Source organism: Mustelus asterias, chromosome 13, assembly GCF_964213995.1.
Source record: "Mustelus asterias chromosome 13, sMusAst1.hap1.1, whole genome shotgun sequence".
Lineage (NCBI taxonomy): Eukaryota > Metazoa > Chordata > Chondrichthyes > Carcharhiniformes > Triakidae > Mustelus > Mustelus asterias.
The window spans coordinates 69920999-69943960 of record NC_135813.1 but is presented as its reverse complement, the minus strand read 5'-3'; the positions used below and the strand labels follow the sequence as shown (position 1 = coordinate 69943960).

At 40.9% G+C, this 22962-nt stretch overlaps 1 protein-coding gene across 1 annotated transcript in view; it reads left to right on the top strand.

The window, feature by feature from the left end:
* fbxw8 (F-box and WD repeat domain containing 8) overlaps window positions 1–22962 on the top strand; it is a 179336-nt gene that overhangs the window by 93459 nt on the left and 62915 nt on the right. The window contains exons 6-7 of the mRNA XM_078226998.1: window positions 7908–8104; window positions 17226–17447. Coding sequence (XP_078083124.1) covers window positions 7908–8104; window positions 17226–17447 — 419 coding nt within the window. The remainder of the gene's footprint in view (window positions 1–7907; window positions 8105–17225; window positions 17448–22962) is intronic.

The following is a 22962-nucleotide window of genomic DNA, read 5'->3' as shown; positions in this document are numbered from 1 at the left end:
TGTGTTTATTAAGAATTTATTTTTTGGCCTATACATGAATCCCCTTTGGATAGACATTTGGAAGATTGAGTTTATTTGGGTGTTCGATTTGAAAAAAAGGCTCTGTTGGTTTGGTAAAATATGCTAGGAACAGAGCTGTTGAAAGCCTGCCTTTTCAGTGCTAGAGGAATTATGTAATTACATTGGAATGGTGCATGTTACAAGGAAAAAGCACGATGCGTTCTACAGAGTTCCTCCACTCATGTTTATGGAGGATGTGTAATATAGCCTGAAACATGTCGGGTGGAATTTTCCCAAAAAGTTTTTAAGTGTCATAAAGCGAGAAAACGGGCGGCACGGTAGCACAGTGGTTAGCACTGCTGCTTCACAGCTCCAGGGTCCTGGGTTCGATTCCCGGCTCGGGTCACTGTCTGTGTGGAGTTTGCACATTCTCCTCATGTCTGCGTGGGTTTCCTCCGGGTGCTCCGGTTTCCTCCCACAGTCCAAAGATGTGCGGGTTAGGTTGATTGGCCAGGTTAAAAATTGCCCCTTAGAGTCCTGGGATGCATAGGTTAGAGGGATTAGCGAGTAAATATGTGGGGGTAGGGCCTGGGTGGGATTGTGGTCGGTGCAGACTCGATGGGCCGAATGGCCTCCTTCTGCACTGTAGGGTTTCTATGATCTATGAAAAAAGCAGTCCTCCTCGCCGATATTTTCAGCGATTTCGGCACTGCAATCTTCCAGCACTGTCAATTTTTTGAGAGCTTTGCGCCGGGACAGTGGGGGCTGGAACCTAAATACACCAGTGAAGCTGGCTTCAGTGCACTCGGGCGCCCCCGGTCAACCCCTGACATGATTTTCTTCCTCCTCCCCAACTTACATTGTACATTTATACATTGTGCATAACACCCCATCCCTTTGGCACTGCCCCGGCACACTTACAGTACCCAACCGGGCCCTGCCAGGATGTCAAGTGGGCATTGCTCGGCCATGCCCCCGACCACTGGGGGCTTCAAAGGCCTCCGATACCCCTGGCGTGGCCATGGCGCCTGGTCCCTGCAGTAGTGATTCTAGCCAACGTGGTGGGAAGCATCCGCGAGGGGTGAAGCAGCTGTGCTGGACCCGCTAATCATATGCAGAATCAGGCAGTCTAATGTTAATGAGCTTCACGCCTCTTCTGGGTGTGAAGCCTTTCTTGCCGGTAAAACGGGGCCAGTGAGAATCAGCGCTAATTGAATTTTTGGCCTCTCACGCTAAATTCCTGGCTCACCACACTGATCATCAGGAGCGGTGAGCTGGTAAGATCACATCCGTAGTGTTTTGTCCTATTGCATATGATCCAGGAGCAATACAGGATCAAACTTTCCTAACTTCTGTTAAATTAACAACAACATTATGGTTTCAGAAGATTGCTTGCTGTTTTCTGAAATACTCAGCACTTCACTTTTAAACTTAAAAAATAATTGTGAAACATACTTTATTTTACACAAACGCTGCATCCTCGACATAAAATGCAAAGGAAACACTGACTTGTAGATGTTGACATGAATGCAAATTCTGTTGGACCTAAAAGAAACATCTTGGAGTTTGGTGCACAACTGAGCTAACAGTGTATCTCCTCAACCAGTGAAGTTAAATGATTAATAAATAAGCAGAAGAAAGGTGAATTAGAATAGGTAAATTAAATGTCAAATTAGGTACAGAAAGAGAGATTGGACAAAACAAAATGGGAAGAAAATAGAGGAAGGGTAAGAATTTAAAAATTACTATTTTAAAAAATCTCCAATAACAACTGCAACCTGAAGGAATACTTTTAATAATCACTTTCTGGGCCAGAGAAGTTGATTGGCAATCATTAACAATTAATGATTAATTGTTAAAAGGATACTTATACTATCAGATGCTGGACTTTCCTAAGCGAATTGTGAGTAGTTATTGCAAATGTAGCAACTTCATGAAAATCACAGGCAGGCTAAAGTTGAGATATCGCTTTCACAGCACTCAATGTCAGCTGTGGCTCAGTCGGTGGCTATTTTCCCCTCTAGCCAGAAGGTTGTGGGTTCAAGTTCCATTCCAGGATTTGAGCGCAAAAATCAAGGCTGCCGCTCCAGTGCAAAAGTGAGGGAGTGTTACACTGTTAAAAGTGCCGTTTTTCAGGTGAGACTTTAAACCCAGGTTGCACCTACCTTCTCAGGTGGACATAAAAGATCCCATGGCATTCAAAGAAGAATATGTCCAAGCCAATATCTATCCCTCAATCAATATCATACAAGCAGATTATCTAGTCATTACCAGATTGCTGTTTGTGGGAGCTTGCTGCGTGCAAAATGGTTGCCCCTTTTCCTGTATTGCCAGAGTGCCTACACTTCAGACAAAGATTCATTGTCCATAAAGGGCTTTGAGATAGCTGCTGGTGGTGAAAGGTACTGTATAAATGCAAGTCTTTTTTCCCCTAATGACAGAGCACTGCTGACAACATTTGTGATAGTGCTCAATTAATGAGGCATCTCTTCCTTACAAATTGCTGACTTCACATTAATAATTGTGAGCATTCTTCCCACGACACTTTTTTTCTGCAATGTTGGCTCATGGTTATTTTACTTAGGATCAGGGATTGAAAAGGAATGGGGGCAGAGAGCAACAGTTGATACTCAACAGAAGGAAAAACATGGTGACCAGGGCTGATGTGACCAGGGCTGATGCCACCAGTCAGCAAACTGGGTAGTCGCCTCGAGTTGCAACATTTGGGGGAATGGCGAAAAATGAATGAAACTATATATGTAAACAGGCAAGTTTCAGCAAGGGGAATGAAAGATCTGGATCTGTCAATATACATCCATACATACAGATGTACATATAGATTTATGTATTTACTTTGTCGCCATTCCCAAAATTTCATGTTACATTCCTCATTCTGTTTATGTGGCAATTTTACAAGTTTGTACATCTGCGTGATTATTCTAAAACTGGTAAATAATATCAAAGAACGTAATTTAATCTGGCCCACTCTATTATAATGATTATTGATTGTGTAAATTATGCATACAATCATCTAGTAACTGCTGCAGGAACACAATATTGCATCATGTGATCCACATTACATGTTACTGTGTGCATTTCTCCCATTACATGTCCTGTGAAAAGTGTACAACACTGAGAATGTACAATCAGAATCATAGTCTCACTTTTCATGTAAAATAAATTTAATTATAAATGCAGAATTTTATTCATACTAATGCATAGTACTAATTTTCGAAAATTAATTGTGGGAGTAATGGGGGCAGGTTGGGGAGTTGAAGGTTCACCCAGGGACCTAATATTTATGCACCAGCCCCGTTGGTAATGCATAATCAGTATGGAGTGAGAAGTGGCAGGAGCTGAGCAATCCAAGCTAAGTGTTTAACATACCATTTGTTTAAATATTAAGAGCAGCGAATCCTTTATAAATAAATAGACTTGAGATCTAAGGAAAGGGGAGGGCTGAACTCTGAGCGATTGGGGAATTGCAAAGTGTTGTCACAGCACAAGGAGGGAAAGCAGGTTAATTTACAGGTTAATATTTAATTTAAGCCACCTATAACTTAGATCGCGCAATCTGCTTTAAAAATTAAATAAGGTAAGTTTTTAAATACATAAATCTTAATTAAATAAATAAAGCACAGTTATAAAGGGATGGCAGTACAGATGGTGTGGTGCAACTGCAGCATGTAGGATTCTGTGGAGAGTATTGTGATGGCAGGAAACCACATTTGAAGTGTGTCTGCATTTCAGAAAACTTTGATTCAGAGTTGTTGAACTGGATTCTGAAGTGTAGATATTGCAGGGCATCAGAAAGGGAGAGTTATATAAACACTTTTATCCAGGAGACAGTCAGATTCCTTCAGCGACCAGGTCTAATTAGTGGTCAGAGACTGTGGATCAGGCAGAAGGTTACTCAGGGGCAGTGCAGGAGAAGCCCAGCCCAGCCTTTGTCTTTATCCAGCAGAAATTAGGCTCTAGTTGCCTGTGTGAACAAAGGAAAAGTCTGCAGGGCAGATAGGGTAACAAAGTTTGCAGACGACACAAAGATAAGTGGAAAAGTGAATCGTGTGGAGGGCGTAGAAGGTCTGCAGAGAGATTTGGACAGGCTGAGTGAGTGGGCGAGGATCTGGCAGATGGAGTATAACATTAACAAATGCGAGGTTATTCACTTTGGAAGAAATAATAGCAAATTGGATTATTATCTAAATGGAAAGAAATTACAACATGCTGCTGTGCAGAGGGACCTGGGGGTCCTTGTGCATGAAATGCAAAAATCCAGTCTGCAGGTGCAACAGGTGATCAAGAAGGCAAATGGGATGTTGGCCTATATTGCAAGGGGGATAGAATATAAAAGCAGAGATGTCTTGCTGCATCTGTACAGGGCACTGGTGAGGCCGCAGCTGGAATACTGTGTGCAGTATTGGTCCCCTTGTTTGCGGAAGGATATATTGGCCTTTGGAGGGAGTGCAGAGAAGGTTCACCAGGTTGATACCAGGGATGAGGGGTGTTGATTATGAGGAGAGACTGAGCAGATTGGGTTTGTATTCGTTGGAATTTAGAAGGCTGAGGGGGGATCTTATAGAGACCTATAAGATAATGAAGGGGCTGGATAGGGCAGAGGTGGAGAGATTCTTTCCACTTAGAAAGGAAACTAGAACTAGAGGGCACAGCCTCAAAATAAAGGGGGGTCGGTTTAGGACAGAGTTGAGGAGGAACTTCTTCTCTCAGAGGGTGGTGAATCTCTGGAATTCTCTGCCCACTGAAGTGGTGGAGGCTACCTCGTTGAATATGTTTAAATCACGGATAGATGGATTCCTGATCGGTAAGGGAATTAGGGATTATAGGGATCAGGCGGGTAAGTGGAACTGATCCACTTCAGATCAGCCATGATCTTATTGAATGGCGGGGCAGGCTCAAGGGGTTAGATGGCCTACTCCTGCTCCTATTTCTTATGTTCTTATAAGTAAAGCACTCCTGTGGCGCAGTAAGCCAGTTAAGTGGGGAAAGCGAAAAGTAGTGTGGTGGTGGGGATAGCATAATCGGGGATGGATACTGTTCTCTGCAGTTAGAACTGGGAACTCCAAAGGTTGCGCTGCCTGCCTGGTGTCAGGGTTAAGGGCACCTCCTCATGCTGAAGAACTTGGGGCAGGTGGTCCACATGGGACCCAATGACATAGGGAGAGCAAAGAATGTTTTGCTGAGGGAGTTTGAGAAGTAAGGTCCAAAATAAGTGTCTCCCACACACTGTCTGAACCTCATATTCAACTCTCTGATACCTTTAATCTTTTGCCAATTTGCACGTGAGTTTAAACTAGCGAGAAATACAAAAATTTCTACAAATGTGCAACCAGAAAGAGTTGCAAAAGTAAACTTGGGCTCTTAGAGGCTGAGACAGGAGGAATAATGACAGGAAATAATAAGCGGCAGAGATGTTAAACAGATATTTTGGGCTGGATTTTCAAAGAGTTGGAACAACTCCTAGAACCTTTAAAATTGACTTCTGGACCTGGATGTAGAAATCCAACACCCGTTTCTTTCAGATCCGAGTTAAAGAAGCTTTAATATGTAGAAAAATGAGCTGTGAATAGGACATAAAGGGTAGAATCTTACTGCCTTAGTTTTATTTCCGTAGACATTGCGACCATTTAGGGTCATGAACCTGAATGGTCCTGTCACATATTAAGCTGATCTTTCTCTTCACCCTATCTGTGACTGCAATACTATATTTTGCACCCTCTCCTTTCCTTCTCCCCTATGTACTCTATGAATGGTATGTTTTGTCCGTGTAGCTCACTGTATCCCAATACCTGTGACAATAATAAATCAATTCATCATTGGAGTAAAGGTCCTTCTCTTTGCCGAGGCAAACCAATTTAAAGCCCACTTCCACACTTCTCGATCAGTTGAAGTGGCAAGAATGATGTGGCAGTTTTGTCAGGGCAAGGATTTATGCTTAAAGAGACGACAGCATATTTCAGAGCAGCTCACCAGGGCTTGGGATTTTCAGGCTGTGGCATCCATTGGAATAGTGAGGCTGGTCTCTGGATCTCCCTATTAGCTGGAGATGAGGGAGCTGAGGGGCTGCAGTGAGATGAGTTCTCTGAACAGCAGGAGGAAGAGGACAGGTTATTGGACCAAGCCGACATGGATGGAAGTGGCTGAGGAAGCGAGCAGCAGCAGTGTGGCCTGCCTTTAACCTTGGGGGCCCACCTTTAACCTTGCTAGAATGATCCAGAACTTCAGGAAGGCTTGATATTTGAGTTACTTGACATGGTCAGGCACTGAGCTCCACACTCTGACTTGCACACCGTTATCTTGAACAGCACACCTCACTCATTCCTCTTTCTGCAGGCACCCAACTGAGCAGCCAACACTCAACTCCCCCCCACCGTCCCCCACCCCCCCCCCCCAACCATTTTGCACACTCAACCATGTTTCATAGTCATAACACGCGAATGACCAGAGTTAGAAACATTTGCGAGAAGGGGCATGGCTTCAAGATGAGTTTGCCATTTAGGATTGAGATGAGGAGCAATTTCTTCACTGAGAAAGTTGTGAATCTTTGGAATTCGTTATCCTCGGGGGCTGTGGAGGCCCAGTCTTTAAGCATATTCAGTGCTGGGATGGAAACATTTTTGGATTCCAAGGGAGTGAAAAAATATAGGCGAGGGCAGAAAAGTGGAATCGAGATTAAAGATCACTCTAATCTTATTGAATGGCAGAGCAGCCTCGAGGGCTGTGTTCAACTCTCAATCTTTTGCCAATTTGCACAACTAGCGAGAAATACAAAAATTTCTACAAATGTGCAAACAGAAAGAGTTGCAAAAGTAAACATGGGCTCTTAGAGGCTGGGACAGGAGAAATAATATTATTTCTTATGTTCTGATGTTCTTGCAATTATGTAAAGCAGCAATGGAGACTGAAGGTGGAGAATTCTAGTTCATGTGGTTTCAAGCCTGCATTTTGATTGGTGCTTGAGTTCAGACACTGCTCTTAAATAAATTCCAACAGTCAAGATGTATTGAGGTTGGGCAGTTTCATAAGCCAGAGGACTTCACTGACCCACTGCAATACGCTGTGCCACCCCACCACAGCAAACCCACTTTTGGACCACATGCCAGTGAGGCAAGCAGCCTCATATTCAGGTCTTCAAATGGGCAAGCTGCCAATGAAGGCATGACAGACATCAACAGCTTGCCTAACTTATTGAAATGAGGCCTATACTCCAATTATGATGCAACCTCATTGGTTGGGGCATGTACACCTGCAAAGTGCCAATTCGTGGCCCAGAAAAAGGTGCCCAGATGAATTTCTCCCCTAAATGTGTGATTCCCTCAAAATATGAGGCAGTTGGGAATACAAGTCTATTTAAATTATCCCCTGAATTACTTCAAGGCCTGATGGGAAACCAGCTGCGAAACTAATTGTAATGTGGTATGTGAACTGATCTTTATTTATTTGATTTCAAAAAAGCAGGTTGTTGTCCTGCAATACTTACCTATTGAGATTGATTTTTAGCATTGTATTACGCATTCCCAATGATTTACCCAGGCCAAAGTATCTTACAGAGAAATCGAAAGTTATTGAATCTTGTGTCACTGTTTCTAAATCTGTCAGATTTTAAACATAATACCCAAGCCAAATTATTGTGCAGTGTGCAACCACTGCATTGTGAAGTTTAATCTCTGAAATTTTTCATGTAGTATGAGAAGCGATACACATTTTCTAAATGAAAAGTGATTACTGAGTTATTGAATGTACCAAGTTAAAGGGTTTTAAATAGAATTATAAATGAATATTTTTAGCAGTCACATTGTTTGCATTTACTTTCTGAACCTGTTTGCATTTACTTTCTGACCCGATGTTGCATAATCGTTTTACTAAATTCCTCTTATGTTCACCTGCAGGTGCTGTTGACGTATGGAGTACAGTTCTTGCACGGGAACCAGTTCATCATTATCAGCATTGCCAGGAGATACAGGCTATAGCAGTGGCATCAGACAGCACTGCAATAGCAACTTGCTCAGGCTATCAAGTCAGATTAGAATCAAGTGATGAGAAAGGATATTGGCGGAGACCATACCAGTTTGAACTCCAGAAAACGGTGGGTTTGTGTCTCCATTATATCTATATAGTTCATTTACTAGCCATTGCTTCAGTGCCTTTTACGAGCCTATTCTTTATCACAGATTCGTCAAGTTTGTGTGTCTTCAATATCTCTTAGAATGCCTTAACATATTTCATAAGTTGAGCAATCCAAAGCAAAAACAAAGGTTAATCAATTAAATGTATTTAGGAGAATAAACAATATAAATAAAGTACTAATACTAACATTTATAGAATACTTTATGCTCGGAGATCTCGATCTTCAATTAATTACTTTGGGAATGTAGTGACTATTGTTATGAGCAAGGTTATTTTAGCCCATCACAGATCATGTACAATTTACTCCACCATGGACAATTTGTTGCAATTGATTCAGTTTTCTAAAGGAGGAATCCAATTAGCAGTGAATCTTCAAGAAGGTACCACTGTAAAATATCTCCCCATCCCTAAAATATAGTCATGCAAAACTCCGGAATATTAATCCAGATTTACCTCTTTGGGTTAAAAACAAACAAAGAACAAAGAAGAATACAGCACAGGAACAGGCCCTTCGGCCCTCCAAGCCCGCGCCACTCCCTGGTCCAAACTAGACCATTCTTTTGTATCCCTCCATTCCCACTCTGTTCATGTGGCTATCTAGATAAGTCTTAAACGTTCCCAGTGCGTCCGCCTCCACCACCTTGCCCGGCAGCGAATTCCAGGCCCCCACCACCCTCTGTGTAAAATTCGTCCTTCTGATATCCGTGTTAAACCTTCCCCCCCCCCCTCACCTTGAATCTATGACCCCTCGTGAACGTCACCACCGACCTGGGAAAAAGCTTCCCACCGTTCACCCTATCTATGCCTTTCATAATTTTATATACCTCTATTAGGTCACCCCTCATCCTCCGTCTTTCCAGTGAGAACAACCCCAGTTTACCCAATCTCTCCTCATAACTAAGCTCTTCCATACCAGGCAACATCCTGGTAAACCTCCTCTGCACTCTCTCTAAAGCCTCCATGTCCTTCTGGTAGTGTGGCGACCAGAACTGGGCGCAGTATTCCAAATGCGGCCAAACCAACGTTCTATACAACTGCAACATCAGACCCCAACTTTTATATTCTATGCTCCGTCCTATAAAGGCAAGCATGCCATATGCCTTATTCACTACCTTCTCCACCTGTGACGTCACCTTCAAGGATCTGTGGACTTGCACACCCAGGTTCCTCTGCGTATCTACACCCTTTATGGTTCTGCCATTTATCGTATAGCTCCCCCCCTACGTTAGTTCTACCAAAATGCATCACTTCACATTTATCTGGATTGAACTCCATCTGCCATTTCTTTGCCCAAATTTCCAGCCTATCTATATCCTTCTGTGGCCTCTGACAATGTTCCTCACTATCTGCAAGTCCAGCCATTTTGTGTCGTCCCGGTTGTTACATTCCATGTTTCCAGCAACACTGGAATCATTGTGGTTATTTCAACTTTTCCTTAAAATCTTCGATCACACTCTCAAACAAATATTTAAGGTTTAGTTGACACAACATTAACTGCTCTTGGCAGGAGTTCAAAATACCGGGGGGGGGGGGGGGATCCAATCTTGCTATATCCAGGTTAATGTGGTGTTCTGCTGCTAAAGCAAAGCTATAGATTTGTTTAAGGATGTTATGTCAACACTTTGTGGTCTGTTAAGGTACTGTGTGGATATTATGATTCTGGTCTTTTGCTGCTCTGGTACCTCCTGTTGCTAGAGAGTATGTACATCCCTAGTGACTGCCTCTTTTTGTTCAAGCAAAACACAGGAATTCATTTTAGTGGGCGAGAACTGTAATTCAGCTTAGCGATTGTGCGTGCTAACGTGCAAATAGTATTCATGGTTGCATTATGATTTGTGGCATAGTTGTGTTATTTTAGTAGCAATGGGGAGTGTGCATTCAAAGTAAGTGATGACCTTTGTATTTCTCACTGGTAATTGGAGAATTTGGTGTAGGGAGTTTGAATTTAAGTGAATGAGTTATGGGAGGTGACTTCGGAATTTCAGGTTGGGAGTGATTTTGCTGGATAGAGTGGGAATATTTGAGGGCTAAGGGTTGTGGGTTGTTTCACCAGCTATAATAAACTGAAGAGAAGTACGAGTGGGATTTGGAAGTAGTTGGCAACGTGAAGAGAGCAGTAGTTGAATAAGTGTTGGATTAGGGTGAGTAGTTAATGGAGGGAGAAGACTGATGTTGGTAAGAAAGTTGATTGGGGATATGAAAGAAAAATAATTTTTAATGGTTGGTTTTTGGGCTGGACGAAGTTATATAGTGGGTTTCCTCGGGGGTCACTATTAGAATCATTGTGTTTCTTAAGCTATATTAATTACCTTGACTTGGACGTGCGGGGCTCAATTGCAAAATTTGTAGATGACACCAAACTTTGAAAGAATTGTGAACTGAGGAAGATAGTGATAGACATTAAGAACACATGGACAGGCTGTTGCAATGGCAGGTATGTAGAGTGAGGAGAGGCAATATAAATTAGAAGGGAGTAGATAGGATATACAGCACAAAAAGACACCATTCAGTCGAACCATTCCAGTCTGCATTTTTGCTCTATTTTAGACTCTTCCCATCTTTCCTCATCTAATCTGTCATGATATTCCTCTATTCTCTTCTCTCACATATGCTTGTCTAGCTTCCCCTTAAATGCATCTGTACTATATTTACTTCAACCACTCCCTGTGGTTGTGATTCCACATTCCCACCACTCTTTGGGTAAAAACGTTTCTTCTGAATTCCCTATTGGATTCCTTGGTCACTGTCTTCTTTCGATGACCTCTAGTTATGCTATGACCCAACTGTGGAAACATTATTTTTCTAAATGAAGGATAACATTTTAAAAGGATGTAGGGCAAAGTGACATGAACAAATTGTTGAAGGTGGCAAGGCCAGTTGAGGAATGGTTAATAAAAGCATATGAGATAAAGGCAAAATACTGTGGATGCTGGAATCTGAAACAAAAACAGAAAATGCTGGAGAAACTCAGCAGGCCTGACAGCGTCTGTGGAGAGAGAATAGAGCCAACGTTTCGAGTCAGGATGATCCTTCGTCAGAGTTGAAGGCAAAGAAAATCAGGCATGTGAGATCCTTTATAAATAGAAGCATAAAAATAAATGAAGTAAAATAAAGTTTATTTATTAGTCACAAGTAGGCTTATATTAACACCGCAATGTGAAAATCCCCCTAGTCGCCACACTCTGGCGCCTGTTCTCTGAGGGAGAATTTAGCATGGCCAATGCACCTAACCAGCACATCTTTCAGACTGTAGGCGGAAACCGGAGCACCCAGAGGGAACCCACGCTGACACGGGGAGAACGTGCAGACTCCACACAAACAGCGACCCAAGCCAGGTCCCTGGTGCTGTGAGGCAGCATTGAACCCAGGTCCCTGGTGCTGTGAGGTAGCAGTGCTAACCACTGCCACCATGCCACAGTATAAAAACAACCAAGTTATGTTGAACCATTTATGAGAATGGTTTCAGAGACGAGGTACTTCAGTTATGTGGATAGATTGGAGAAGCTAGAGCTGCTGTCCACAGAGAAAAGTTTGAGAGGGGATTTGATAAATCATGAAGAGATGGGGAGGGTCTTTCCCATTGGCAGAAGGGTTCAGAATCAGAGGACACTGATTTAAGGTAAATGACAAAAGAAGCAAATGCAACATGAAGAAAAGTATTTTTTTGCACAGTGAGTAGTTAGGGTTTACAATGCTGTGTCTGAGAGTTTGGTGCAGGCAGTTTAAATTGTGGCTTACAAAAGAAAATTGGATAATTACCTAAAGTGGAAAAAAAATTGCAGGGATATGGGGAAAAGGTTGGGGAATGGGGCCAGCCAGGTTTGTCTTGCAGCGAACCAGCATGGGCAAGATGGACTGAATAGCCTTCTCCTGTGCTGTAACTAATCATTCATTCTATGATTCTATAAGAAAATATTTATTTATGTTGAATTTTTAAAACGCCATTGAAAAAGTGTTTCTGATTCTCCACTGAAGAAAGACATTGGTTATTGACAGGAATGGCATATTGAATGAGATTGCAGAGAGAGATCAGTATAGAGCAACAGATGCTGGCTGGATTACATAATTTCAATTGGGGGTTGGAAGAGTGGGTACAAACTGGAATAAATAATTTAGGTTTAAAGGGAACAGGGTAATGTTTGGCAGTGAGTGGCAATAAATAATTTTGGGAAAGTTTAGAAGGAATCAAGAGAGAAGCCAGTAGCAATAAACTTGGGCATAATAAATAACTTCAGAAATCGTTAAGAACACTTATTATGATGGCTACAAAGGCCACGGAGGATCATCGATAGATAAGCCATTATGCCTCTTTTCAGGAAACATGAACCCTATGACACTAGCTGGGAAGACTGGGCCCAATACACTGAGTACATGCATTACTCCTTCCGTGCTAACAACATTGAAAGAGATGAAAAACCCAAAAGGTGATATTGTTGACAGCACGCTGACTTTCAGCATGATAAAAAGCCCAGCCTACCTGGATGCCCTGACTCAAAAACTTTTCATGAACTGGGAGACCTGGTAAAAAATCACTAGGAGCCGAGGCCTTTTGTAATCCTCCAGAGATACTGCTTTAACATGACTGGGAAAACTCCTGGGACACTCAGTGAGTTCTTGGCTAGGTTGGCCGAATATTGCGAATTTAGACAGCCTCTTAATGAAATATTGCAAGACAGATTGGTATGTGGCATAAATGACCTCACCACCCAAAAGAAACTGTTGGAAGAACCCGATTTGGATTTTAAAAAGGCATTGAAATATAGCCTTATCACTTGAAAACGCAGAATACGAGGCTCAGGAACTACAAAGGGTCATCAGGCAACAATGTCCTCCAACTAGGGAGAGGGATCTCATATAATCAGTCCTCAATTGAGAATGCTTGTATAAATCAGGTGTTAAAGGGTCCCTGTCAATATAGGAACCCTAATGTCACCACCTGTCAATCAAGGAAAGGCAATGATGACCCCAAGAGTATTAAGAACATATTCCAGAAAGGTGCAGTTGCCAGACAATGGATTATTGTAAGCACTGCCAAAGGACACGGCTGAGGTGAAATTTCAGGAGTAGGCAAAATCTGCCGAGGGAAAAAGCTGAGGCCAGTACCTGCCCGTACCATGTAGGTATCCCCTCCGCCAGAGACAGTGACACTACAACTGAATCATTTCATCAGAACAAAAGTTGCCCCAATAATGGTAGAAGCATGAGTGAATGGCCATCCCTTGAAGATGGAGGTGGATACAAGAGCTATGGACACGAGAGTTATTGGAGAACAAACGTATAAACATTTCCAATATGGCATCCAAAATCTTGAGTTTGGAAGATACGAAGGCCAGACTACCCCCCAAGGGGGGCCTTTACAAAGAAAGGGCAACACCAGTAACTTATCGGCAGCAATCAGCTCGCCTCCTACTTATTGTTGTATGGGGCCATGGACCAAGCCTTATGGGCAGAGAGTGACTCCAGCAGATCTGACTGAACTGGTTAGAGATCTTCAGGCGAGGCGTGAGGGGACTTTATGAAGTTATTAGTAGATATCCTGGAGTTCTCCAAGAAGGCTTGGAGCATAAAAGGAGCCTTTTCACCCGTTGTCAAATGGACTGGCAGAATGGGTGGCTCAAACATTCAAAAACGGCATGAACAAACAACCAGCAGCATCCATGGAGTCCAAATTGGCATAGTTCCTGTTCGATTACAGGACCACACCATGCACAACAACAGGTGTTGCCCCAGTAGACCTGCTAATCGGATGATGGCTTTGTATTAGACTAAGCCTGCTATTTTCAAACTTGGTGAGGAGGGTGGTCCCAAGTAAACCAAAAAAAAAACTGATTCTGCAAGGACAGAAAGGACTTTCTCAATGGGTGATCTGGTTCATGTGAGAAACTTCGGAGATGCTCCCAGTTGGATCCCTGGGATCATTATGGAGAAAAAAGGACTAGTATCGTATAAGGTCAAAGTCCAGGGAAAACCTTGAAGAAGCACTTGGACTGTCTCAGACCCAGGGAGTGCATGCCTGAGCAGGCTCCACTAATGCTCATGGAGGTAGCCACTGCCTCAGCTCAAAACTGATTCCACAATAGCCCCCCTGGATAGTGAAGGTACCAACTTGGAGATGGAGACTGAGGCTCCAAGCTGAAGCAGAACCTGAGTAGGAACCTGCTTCATTAACCCATTGGCGCTCCCTCCGGAAACGAAGGTCCCCTGTTGGTTTATGCTGCCTGACCCAGCCCCACCTTTGACAGACCTCAGACCGATTGCCAGATGATGCAATCGGGATGCTGAGACTGCCTCAGACCTAAGGGGGGAGGGATGTATTGAGGGCCACAAAAGTCACAGGGGATCGCCATGGACTTTGTGGAGTAGGAGAGCTCCCTTATTGAGCACACAGAGGCTTGCCCAATAGGAAGCGTTCAGTGGGGGCTTTTAAGCCTGTTACTTCACCCAGACCGTTGTTGTGGGCCTTGAGGTGTTGAACTAGCTGTGAGCTGCAGAGGGGCCTCTTTCTTGGTTCACAACAGAAGGTGCCTAGTGACGAGAAACTGGTGTTTGGCTGAACTACTCCAATGGAGAATGAGTTGATATTGGCTGGGGCTTCCAGCAGAAATCGGGAGTGGCGGACAATATCAACCCAATGTTGGTAAGCAGCTGAGAACAGACTGAAGGGATACATGAGGCAGAGATCCAGGGGCTTGCGTGACGTGGCTTACAACTATTGCAGAAGCATCATTTTGGCGACAGTTTGTTCTCAAGGAGAGAGGGAACACAATGCATAGCAGGAGGCCTAACTGTTGAAGCATCTAACTTGTGCGTAAATTTCTTGCATACTAAATTGCTATCATAAAGGATGCATTTGTTTCTGATGGGGTTGGGCTATACATTGTTTAAAATCATTCATATGTATGTATGCAAGAACTGGAAGAAATCAGTTTTCATTGCTATCTGGTATGAGAAGCAAAAGATCCAACTGGTGGCCAGGAAGTTCCCATTTTTACATCCAATCTGCTTATGTTTTAGAAAGGATTAATATCTTAATGGACTCACCATCGAAAAGCTTTTGTTCAATCTGGAAATGATCTGACTGTAAGATCAAAATACACGTAATTGAGGAATAACCCTGCAGTCCCCAGTTCCCAGCTTCATACTGCACCACAAAATGGGGCAAACTTGAGCTGTATAAAGGGTTAATTTTCTAGATAATGCAAATCAGAAGCTACTAAAGACGTTAACATTTTGGAATTTTTGTTTGATTTGAAACAGTTAACTTATTATGGATCAAACTTCGTGCTGCTTATTTCTTGCTGTGTCTTTTTGCTTCTGTGTAACTTTAATTACAAAATTATTTGTTAGCCTAAATGTTAGGTGCTGAGTATTATTTACTATCTTTCAATGTAGACAGATGAACATGGTGGGTATTCTATAATCTACATAATGACTACTGCATTTTGCTGTAATTAGGGTTAATTGATTTCCTAAGTTACAACAATGCTGATACTTTAAGAGTACGTTGTTACCTGTGAAGTGCTTTGGGACAGGATGTAGATGGCACAGTGTAAATGCCAGGCTTTCCTTTCTTTCATGGCACACTATCTAATTTATAGCTTGTCTAAGATTGCAAGTTTTGGTTCATAGATTGCACAGTTTTAGTTCATGGGTAAACAGCCTGCTGTTGGGTTGCTATTTTGCTTTAAAGCACTGAGTACAAATATTGAGAAAATCTGAACACTTTAGCAGGGATTGTGCAGCAAAAGCATCTTAAAAGTTGTTGATTTATCTTTTTAAAGCTGGCAGTAATTTTTTCAGTTATTTTCCTTTTGGCTTTTACCCTTTTAATTATACGTTGAGAAAGAGCGACACAAGCCATCCTCTGAACAATGTGTGAAATGTTTATTAATGTGGGCCCTGAGGTATACACACTGAAGTTTTTAAAGAGAACAAAACTCCAGTGGTGATGTATTTCATTTAATTATAGCATCAGTCGCACATCTCTCTAATTACCGTGAATTTCACAGGTGTTAGTTATTCCTCGAATCATTTAACCATGGTCACTCATTTAAACCTGCTGGGTTGCCATGACATCATTTTCTTGCCGAGAATTATATTGGTTTCATTACCTAATGAGAATATAACGCTGGATCTGTGCCAGACTGAGTCTTTAGTAGCATCATTCACTCATTTATAAAAAACTGTGTTTCGGTAAGACAAATAACAAATATTCACTGCATTTGAAACAAACTAAAGCTCTGCTGTATTACTTTTGTTTATCAGCCATAACCAAGATTATCTCAAAGTCATGGAAATTGGTAGATAATCAATAGTCCCTGAATGACACTACAGATTGGTACTGTACATTTTGAATATGTTGCATCCTGCCTCAGCCCTCTGTTGCAGTACTCCCATCCTTTGCTCTGTTTCTGCTGGCAAGATTCACTGGCACTGAATAGCTGATCTGCCATCAAAACTCCCCCATGTACTTGTTCATGACTGCAGCTGCCGCCGGACCAGTCATAAGCCCAAATGAGCAGGCCAAAGTCAATATAGTTCTATTCAATACAGGCTGCACTTGGTGGCATTGGAAACTGTTTGAACAGGCAGGCTTGATATTGATTTTTAAGTCGACAGCTCTACAGTGCTGAGTTTAATGGAGACTGCCAATAGGATAGCTGGAGGTAACCGTATGCATCCTTTCATGCTTACCACTGTAGCTGGCGGATGTCATTCGGGCTTGAGTAGTAGTTTGAGGCCAGTTTTCTTGGGTCTGTTGAGGTTGGTGTGCGTGGATGTTTTGAGCTGGCTGATAAGCTGTTCCAATGCCAGCTGATCTCACTGGCGGGAGCAGAAGAGGTGAGTGGAGTAGAAATAAAGCCACCTCCTGCCAGTCTCATTATTCCATTATTCTTGCAGATAATTAACATGAATAATTGAGGTTACATTATGTGAAAAGCGAGGGTTTAATTCACTTCCTAAAAAGTGAAACTACCATGTATGTCAAACGTGTTTAATACTTCAATTTTTTTCCTTTTCCATTGAAACATGTAATCCATAAAACTATTGAAGACTATATTTATCCCGTTATTTTATAGGTTAGCTACCTCCAGCTTGTTCCAGGTGTTACTGTAAGTACAGATGAAAATCAATCACTAGTAGCAGCAGCTGAAGATACTGTTTACTTACTCAACCCTGATACAGAGCCAAAGGTACTTCACTCCATCTATGGAAATACAGTGACCTGCCTGGATGTATCTATTAATCAAGTTGCCTGTGGCGTCAAAAGCTTTGGTTGGATAATGAGCCATGGCAATAAGGTATTTTTTTTCCCTAATTCTATCACGGATAGTAATATTTTAAAAAGTGGCAGTAACTATTTATATGTTTAAAAATATGTTGAAAGTATTCATAGCATAGAATATTATACTTAATTAATTGGATTTCACTTTATCCTTGTATTTGGTGCTTTATTTATGTTCCAAATCGTATCTTGAATCATCTTAAGTTTTCTGTTGGATTTACCTGGCGATATCCTGTAGTATCTGCATTTGTAATTGGATGCTTTTTACTTTTTTGCAATCCTATTCAATTTAGAATATTACTGTTTACTGGTATGAAAGAAGCAGTTTCAGGATTGATCTTTATTTACTAGCTCCACATTAGATGCCAGTACTTTCATGAAATCAGAAATAGAAATAATGCAGAAGACACATCACGGATGGTGAATTTTTTGAAATTCTGCTTTTCAATGGACGTATAAACTACATTCAGGCCCAGAAACTAGGATTAATTTCACATTTACTGATGCTCAGGAAATTTTCACTTAACTCTGTGACAATAATGTAATTTGTCTTAATACTCCTCCAAGCTTTTGGGACATGCTGCCACTGCAAATAAAATTATACAACAAAATCATTTTAGGAAGGGTAGGTAAAAACCCCATGGTGCTGGAAATCTAGACTAGCTCCATAATACTATTTTTCAATAAACACTGATAGAAAATTACATTTCTATAACTTTTAATCTTTATGGAGAGACAAATAATTCTAGTTGTAAATAAATAACATTTCCCACAAGGACATTAAAACAAAGGTGAAGAAATGTGCCCCATTTGGTGGTAGGTAAACTTCTCTGACCTTTGCTTGTAGCTTACTAACTTTGTACTTGTGATCATTCTTAATACTCTTCTGCATTCTTTCTAAGTCTGTGAATGCAATAAATTCAGCATTCAACCACCTGTTATTCAGTTGTTTATGCAGTACTGCTTTCTAGAGAACATAGTATTGCATGTATGGTCTGAAAATCCATTGTAAATGCTGGTCTTAATCTATGTAAGTTATACACTCGTGGCTCTAGATATCACCATTCCATTTCTCTTAAATCATTTTGATACATTGCATAGGAAGAAAAGGAAAGTGGGAGTTCATATTGTACTTTATCATGTCCTCAGGATATTCCAAAAAGTAGTTCAACTTTGAAAAGGAAGAGACCATGGGGATAAATTTAACTTTGGGTGATGCTGTAAAATTGCAGATGGAGGACTGGCTGCCAATTATACAGTTCTCTCAACTTTCCAAAGGAAAATTTGGCATGGTGTACAGCTGGTCATATAGCTTCCATCTTACACCATTGTTCCAAAGTTAAAATTAACTCTTGTGTTTCTTTCTAAATATCTCTGAGCTAATTAAAGTCTACTTGTGCACATTTTAGGATTTATATGTGTTAGGAAACCAAAACTTACCTTGTTAGAGAGCACAGAGGTAGAGAATTTCAACTACCAACGAGCCTCAGAGCTTTTGCTCATGCTCAGACTGGCCACTAAATCTTCTGGTTCCGCCCATCACAGGAATTGTCAGAGGCGGAATGGAAAATTCCATGGACAAACAATAAGTGGGCAGAAGATTCCGGTCCTGGGGCAGGTGGGACTGAAAACTCCCACCCTGAGTGTGGGATGCATGTGCATAGATCAGCATTTTTACTTTTTTCTTGGCCTAGTGTACTTGAGCATAAGGAAATGGTGTGAAAACCAAAGTCAGGGGACCAGGAGCAGAGCATCCCAGGCAGGGAAGAGGTCCCAAAGCCTTCAGAATTGGAGTGACCTTTCGAGAGAATTCCAAGGTGAGCTCTTTGAAGGTAAAAGCCAGAATCCCTTGTGAGAGAAATAAGAGTTTCCATGAAATTGGTTGGCTCGCAGTGTTCCTGACGTCTGGGTGGCTTGTTGAGAAATCCATGGACTCTTTATATTGATTGCATCTTCCATTTTTTGTGTAGAGTGGTGTATACAACCACAGTTGGCTTGCTAATTCACATGTACCATTTTAAGAGTATAAGATAGATATTGTAAATTGTTTTATCTTTCTAACCTTCTATTGTAGAGTTTATTTCTGTTTGTTCAAAACCTATGAAATCCTGTGCTTTCTTCTTTGAGCAAGTGTTTTGAATCTCAAACTTTGTTTATTATAAACAAAACATTATTGGTCTCTAGCCAAATCTTACCAAACTTTTTGGGTCTGGTCAAGGAGTATAACATAGGCACTATTTCATATTTAATTGTTAAATTAAATTGTTAAATCTTATTAGCATTTTTGGCAATTCTGCAAGGTGTTGGTTGCAAAATCTGTTTTTGTATCATCAACCAACTTGATGTTTATATTTGGTTTAAGCATTCAGCTCACTTGTGTAGTTTGGGAACAATAAAGGCATTAGGGCCTCAGCAGTGATCTTTACAGCACTTCTTCTCATAATCTGACATTACAACTCATTTTCTGCAATTTGACTCTTACAATTCCTTACCTTTTTGTCAGATAATACTTGTTATTGACAAGGTCCCAGCTGTGTCATAATAAAATATTATTGTATTATATGTTCATCTTGGCAAGGACAATATCCTGTGATTTTTAAAATAGAGTTCTTGTTAGCTGTCTGTCCTTTGTATCGGACATTGGTTTAAATGAGTACATAGAAACTGACCAAGCAAGCACACATTTCTAGCAATGGAGGCAACTCACTAGCATGATGATTGCATTGGTTCTTGGGTTAATATTCAAGCTTTTCAACAATGAGATATATATATATATATATTTATATACATACATATGTTCAGTTGACATTGCATTCAATGGATACTCATCAGAATGCTATTTGGATAGAAAATAATTATTGTCTCAAAATTAACACTGATATTTTTAGCTCATTTAGTTTGATCATATTTTCATGTCCTGGGCATTGAGGCAAAATTACATGTGGTAAAGGAATGCAACTATTTCATTAAATGGCTCTATTTAAAGACTTTAGGTTCTAGAGAGCATTGCTATTTCCAGTTCAGGAAGCAAATGGTTATATGCTGTTCTGGCTTTGCTTATTTTGATTTGATGTAAATTATTTTCTTGGAATTAATTTGTCATTTTAGCCTGCACTCGATAGTATGGTATGTTTCTTCTTTTAAAAAAGTGGTCATGTACATGACAGAATAAAACAGAAAATGCACTTAAACGTTCACTGTTTCTCTCGCCACAGATGCTCCAGACCTGTTGATTATTTGCAGTATTTTATGTTTTTATCTTTTGTACCATGTGCATGATGGACTCTCTCCATACATTTTTCAGTATATATAATATATAAGGAGGGTAACCATTAGTGCTGTAACTTACTAATCTATTCACTCCATTCATACATTTATAAAGTTACAATTGCAGATAGACCTTGGCTTGCTCAAAATTGCCTTGTTCCTTTAACATTCAGTAAAAGTGCTCGGGATTCCTTAATTGTAACTTTACTTATCCTGCATATTCTGCATTATAGTTTTGAAAATGTCACTCTTGGCCTCAATTTTTTTTTATTCATTCACGGAACATGGGCATTACTGGCTGGCCAGGATTTATTGCCCATCCCTCGTTGCCCTTGAACTGAGTGGCTTGCTGGGCCATTTCAGAGGGCAGTTGAGAGTCAACCACATTGCTGTGGCTCTGGAGTCACATGTAGGCCAGACCAGGTAAGGACGGCAGATTTCCTTCCCTAAAGGACATTAGTGAACCGGATGGGTTTTTCTGACAATCGACAATGGTTTCATGGACATCAGATTCTTAAATTCAGATAGTTTTTATTGAATTCAAATTCCATCCTCTGCCTTGGCGGCATTCAAACCCCAGAACATTAGCTTAGTTTCTGGATTAATAGTCCAGTGATAATACCACTATGCCATCGCCTCGCCGTGGAGATACTGAGATAACTCTAAAGTATATATCTTGCTCGAATATCCCAGGCTATAATATAATTAATACTGTAATGAAATTTTAATGTTATTATATTTTGTTCCTTATTTATTCCATAAACAACACTGAATAGCAGGCAGTTAAATGCTGAATTTATCACATTTGTGGACCTACTGAATTCACTAATGGGATAAATTATGTATTCAGTAGTTTGCTGTTGCACATTCCATATGTATATCATAATGGATATCTGGCAGTGATTAAAAGACTGCAATCTAAGTAAAATAGATACTGTCAAAACTATAAAAATAACCTTTGAGCAGTTAAGTATCTGCTATCTAAATCTCTAAGATGGCAATTCAGCCTTGGGGTTGATACCTGGTATCTATAATTGTTCCTGATAAATCGCCGATCTCAATGTTATGTTCTGTGCAAAGTAATTATCTTAGTCACTTTCTGTTACTACTGTCAGGCTGCCACTTGATGCATGTTGGCATCCACACAATGAGATTAATGAATGTGACATTATTGCAGGTTTATAATGAAATTGCTTCCAGCTGAGTGCAGGTATCTAATATTCAGTGTAAGACTTTCCTAGCAGTACGTTGCCTATTGGTTGTCTAAAAATTCAATAGGTTCCACTAATTACCCTCCCTTTTATTGATATTTTTCATTTATAGCCTTTTAATTATTTTTTAACATCTTGATTATTTTCAACACATTCTTCCCAATCAGTAACTCTTTATCTTTCCATTCCACAAGCATTCTTCCAGCAGCTCTAATTTACAATGTATTATACAAATTTATTCGGCGCATAAATGCATTTTATTGATTCCTTTTTTCACTAAATTCATCACTGGAGGTGCTGACTGTTCCCTCTAAATGGGTAACGGCACAAAGTCCCTTTAAATCAGCAAGCAAATTGCATTGTGGCTGAGGAGATGTCCATCCTATTGGCATGAGCCAATACCCATTGGCTAGTACCACTTCATGTTTCATGTCATGTATGCTCTGTCCAAAGGAAGGTCCTTGGCTGATTGCCGATGTTTCATCCTCAGTTCGTTCTTGGCGGTTTTTATCAGTGGTAGTTTGCCTTTGACTGCCACTTTCAGGGGCAGGGTCAGGAGGCAGCACCCGAGTCTACCTCAGCTGGAATGGGAATAGAATTTGCACTGTTGGCATTATTCTGAACCACACACTAGCCATCTCACTAACTGAGCTAACCACCCCACTATTTTCTCTCTAGCACCTACATATTACTGTAACGGGAATCTATGATATAACAATAGGACCAATTCAGGAAAATTTCTTGAAGAAATTCGCTATGAAAAGATGGGAGCCATTTTCTGCTTTTTTTCTAAATGTAAATATTTCAGCCCAGCCAGTATTTAATGGTTGTGATTGGGTTGATTATAGTGAACACACCCTACAACATGTTTAATCTCTAGGAGTGAATACAATCTGTACACCTAGAACAGGATTTTGGCTGTTCATTGTCCACCCATTTTTTGTTAGCCATGAGCTGAATGGCCTCTTTCAGTACTGTGTGATTCTATTCCGCAGTTAACGGAAAGGTTGACTACGTGGCAAGTGACTGGATCAAATTTCATGAGTGGTGGGA